Source organism: Colobus angolensis, unplaced genomic scaffold (genome assembly GCF_000951035.1).
Source record: "Colobus angolensis palliatus isolate OR3802 unplaced genomic scaffold, Cang.pa_1.0 Scaffold83, whole genome shotgun sequence".
NCBI classification, from domain to species: domain Eukaryota; kingdom Metazoa; phylum Chordata; class Mammalia; order Primates; family Cercopithecidae; genus Colobus; species Colobus angolensis.
In genome coordinates, this window is record NW_012122154.1 from 888,160 (window position 1) to 891,997 (window position 3,838).

Sequence of the window (3,838 nt, forward strand, 5' to 3'; positions counted from 1 at the left end):
AGACTCTGTCTCAAAAAAAAAAAAAAAAAGTACTACTATATGGAAAAACTGCAATATATTTTTTAAAATACCTTGCTATTGGTGTTAAAGAGCCCAAAACCAAAGTGAAAGCCTTGGTCAGGTTAGTTTGGTAACCTCTCCCTGCATCCCAATTACCTGGAGAATGCTTAGGATTGTTCTGAAAGTGGGAGCTAGCAAAAGCATGGAAGGATTGGCACAAAACATTCTCACCTTTAGAAAGACAACTCAAAATGTGGATTCTGCCAATAGGAAGCCAGTGCTATAATGTTATTTTTGTAAATAAAACATTCATCATAAGGCATCTGACCATGATAACAACAGAGTTCAGCAGTAATCAAGTCGCAGCCCCACAACTACTTACGTCACGAAACTGAACCTTTCCAAGTTCTCCTAATTCACTGACACAACAATAAGCAGCTTCTGACTGTAGAAAAAGCTGGGCCAGCGTCATTTCTTCACTCCGGAAAAGCTCCCCCATGATAGCAGAAGGTAACAGTCAAGTGGGTACCTGGATTTCTCTCCAACCTGAAGCAAAGAGAAATGACATAACTTTGGAAATTTCCACGAGGGCTAAGAGCAAACGACACCCCACTAAGGCTCTTGCATTTACATTTCTTCCACCCTATGAGGACAGGTCAACAATTGTTTTGACACCCTGTCTACAAAGATGGAAAGGAGAAATTGCAAAGGAAGTTCCTGAATGCTGTCCCATAGAGTGCCAGATGAAAAGTCACTTCTGTTCCAGTCAACATCAGGATCAAATGACAATATTTTGGGCAACTCAACATAGAAGAATGCATCCAGATTAAAGACAGGAACTGAGAACCTCAAACAACTCTTTAAATACCCAGGACACAATATTGAGGCAGTGACTTTCACACTGTTCAATCTGTTTTTGCTAGTGCAGGAAACAAACAGAAGAGGTCTTGAGGCCGGGTGCTGTGGCTCAAGCCTGTAATCCCAGCACTTTGGGAGGCCGAGATGGGCGGATCACGAGGTCAGGAGATCGAGACCATCCTAGCTAACACGGTGAAACCCTGTCTCTACTAAAAACTACAAAAAACTAGCCGGGCGAGGTGGCAGGCGCCTATAGTCCCAGCTACTCGGGAGGCTGAGGCAGGAGAATGGCGTGAGCCCGGGAGGCGGAGCTTGCAGTGAGCTGAGATCCGGCCACTGCACTCCAGCCTGGGTGACACAGCGAGACTCCATCTCAAAAAAAAAAAAAAAAGAGGTCTTGATTACCTCTCATAAAGATGTCTGCCTTCTTGTAACTATCCTTCTCCCTTCTACTGACAATGCACATTTCTAAAAGCCCAAAGTTCTGGCACTATCCTAAAACTATGGCTACACTAAAGGGGTTAATCTTCCAGATTCCTCAGAAAATAGTGTTTCCCCCTTAGGAATTCAAACAAATAACTATTATCTGGAAAAAGCAACCAGCTTGCATATTAAGCTCAATTTCAAATCAAGCATGACAGGAACACACTAGTAATGACAAAGCAGTTTTATCAAGCCACAAAGAATAAGCCTTCCACCTCTGCAGCTTTCTGTTTCTCATCCCTACCTTCAAGATTCTTCCATCTGTCATTCTTCCATCTGTCAAATCTCAGGAGCCAAAAAAGGTTTCCTTTTAGGGCTGTCTTACTGTAGTCGGGTATGAGACAACTGGCGCTATCAGTGGTCCTGAAACTGCAATTATTTATTCTCTATCAGCTAATGTTTAAGGCACAGCCTGTCCAGTATCCAAACTCAGAAAAATGTACAGTATTTTTAGTGTCATAAGGGCATCTATGCTGAGTACTGACAGATGAGTCTGACATCAAAGGAAGATTTATTCTTCTAGAAGGCTGGGAGACATTTTGAGAAATCGGAACGAACAAACCTTTGTGCGTGTGATGTTCAAGACAGTAACACACGCTCAGACATAAGCAAGGACTTCTCAAGAGAGTATGTAGGCTGACGTTAAGATTCTGTACATCTGAATCATCCAAATCAGCTGTTACCGGCACCACCCTTCAACAAAGAGAGATTCTACAACCTCTAAACGCATAAAATGAGGCCTGATCAGCGGAGTTCTGGGGCTGTGGATAATGATAAGCCTCCAATGAGTCGCCTCCCTCCTCCTGCTCTTTAATGATCACAGGTCTCCCAAGAGTATCTCTATAGCAATGGAGGCTAACAGAAAACTAATTAGGCCAAAGTAGTCTGGACGATCACAAAACAAAATATGAAGAAACAGCAATTCTGCAAAAGATGAGTCCAACTACAGCGCCCCTGAGCCCTGCCTCGAAGAATCTCACTCCTGTCATCCGGTCCTCGCCTCCTCCCACGGTATTCACCTGCTTCATTTCCTGTCTACCCAATGAGCAGGAATTCTCTGGACCCAGGCACATCTACCTCGGGATGGGAAAAAAGGAGAGGAAAACCCCCAAACTGAGAGACCCTTTGAGAAGCCCCCGAAATTCTTCTGCCTATCCAATAACCTCCGGTTCCTCCGCCTACCCCTTGAAGCAGGGAAAGGATTCGGGGCTTCCAAAGGGCAGTGAGACTCCGGTTCCTCAGGACAGAACAGGTGCCCAAGAAGGAGGCGGACCCCCATTTTATCTCGAAGACTTAAGATCCCTGCCAATTCCTTTGACAATCAAGGGGGCTCTAAGAAGGATTTCCTACGTCCATCGAGAGCCGCTCCCTGTTGCACTAAACCTACAGCCCCAACTCACCTCCAACCGCCGTCACAGCAACCGCCGCAGCCAAGCCCGCAGCCTCCGCGGCTCCGGGAGCAGCGCTTCGACGTCCGTGCGTCCGCAAAGCCCCGCCCCTGCGCCGCCGCCGGTCCCCGCCCCCGCAATGACCTCATTGCAGTTGGCCAATGGGGCGCGGCCTCGCCTGGGCTGCTGCAGTGCGGAGTCACGGGGGTCGCAGGCGAGACTCAGCAAGCTGACGCCATCTTGGCCCCAGTGCTGTGCGTCCAGGCTGGGGAGGGTTAGCAGGAGGGGCTGGAGTTTAGTTGCAGGTGCTCGAGGTCTTAAGTTCCTGAGCCTCCCTGAATCCTTTTTCCTTACCCCTTATACTGAGGCAAGGTTGTCTTTTCTCTTTTTTTTTTTTTTTTTGATGAAGTCTCACTCTGTTGCCCAGGCTGGAGTGCAGTGGCATGATCTTGGCTCACTGCAACCTCTGCCTCCTGGGTTCAAGTGATTCTCCTGCCTCAGCCTCCCAAGTAGCTGAGACCACAGGCATGTGCCACCACACCCAGCTAATTTTTTTTTTTTTTTTTTTTTTTTGGCAGAGACAGGATCTCCCTAGGTTGCCCAGGCTGGTCTCCAACTCCTGGGCTCTAGTGATCCTCCTGCCTTGGCTTCTCAAAGTGCTGGCATTTCAGGTGTGAGCCATTGCACCTGGCCCCATCTCTTTTTTCTGTATGACTGAAGTACAGCATAAGCAAAAGGAAAGAAGGCTGAATAGAGCCAATAGATGTTAAGAAGGGGGACAACATAGGACCAGATGAAGAACTGCAAATTAAGGATGACAAGTTTTTTGCTGCTGTTGTTTTTTGAGATAGAGTCTCACTCTGTCACCCAGGCTGGAGTGCAGTGGTGCAATCTCAGCTCACTGCAACCTCTGCCGCTCAGGTTCAGGCGATTCTCCTGCCTCAGCCTCCCAAGTAGCTAGGATCAGAGGCCTGCGCCACCACACTAAATTTATTTAGTAGAGACGGGATTTCACCATGTTGGCCAGACTGGTCTCAAACTTCTGACCTCACGATCTGCCCACCTCGGCCTCCCAAAGTGCTAGGATTACAGACGTGAGCCACTGCACC

General features: G+C 47.6%; 1 protein-coding gene across 1 annotated transcript in view; it reads right to left on the minus strand.

Moving 5' to 3' along the window:
* ATP6V0A1 (ATPase, H+ transporting, lysosomal V0 subunit a1) overlaps positions 1 to 2,821 on the minus strand; it is an 80,166-nt gene extending 77,345 nt beyond the window's left edge. Inside the window, exons 1-3 of the mRNA XM_011929714.1 lie at positions 2,725 to 2,821; positions 2,448 to 2,454; positions 383 to 546 (exon numbers count right to left, since the gene is read on the minus strand). Of these exons, the coding sequence (XP_011785104.1) occupies positions 383 to 499 (117 nt within the window). The 5' untranslated portion in view covers positions 500 to 546; positions 2,448 to 2,454; positions 2,725 to 2,821. The remainder of the gene's footprint in view (positions 1 to 382; positions 547 to 2,447; positions 2,455 to 2,724) is intronic.
* Between the last annotated feature and the right edge of the window lie 1,017 nt (positions 2,822 to 3,838).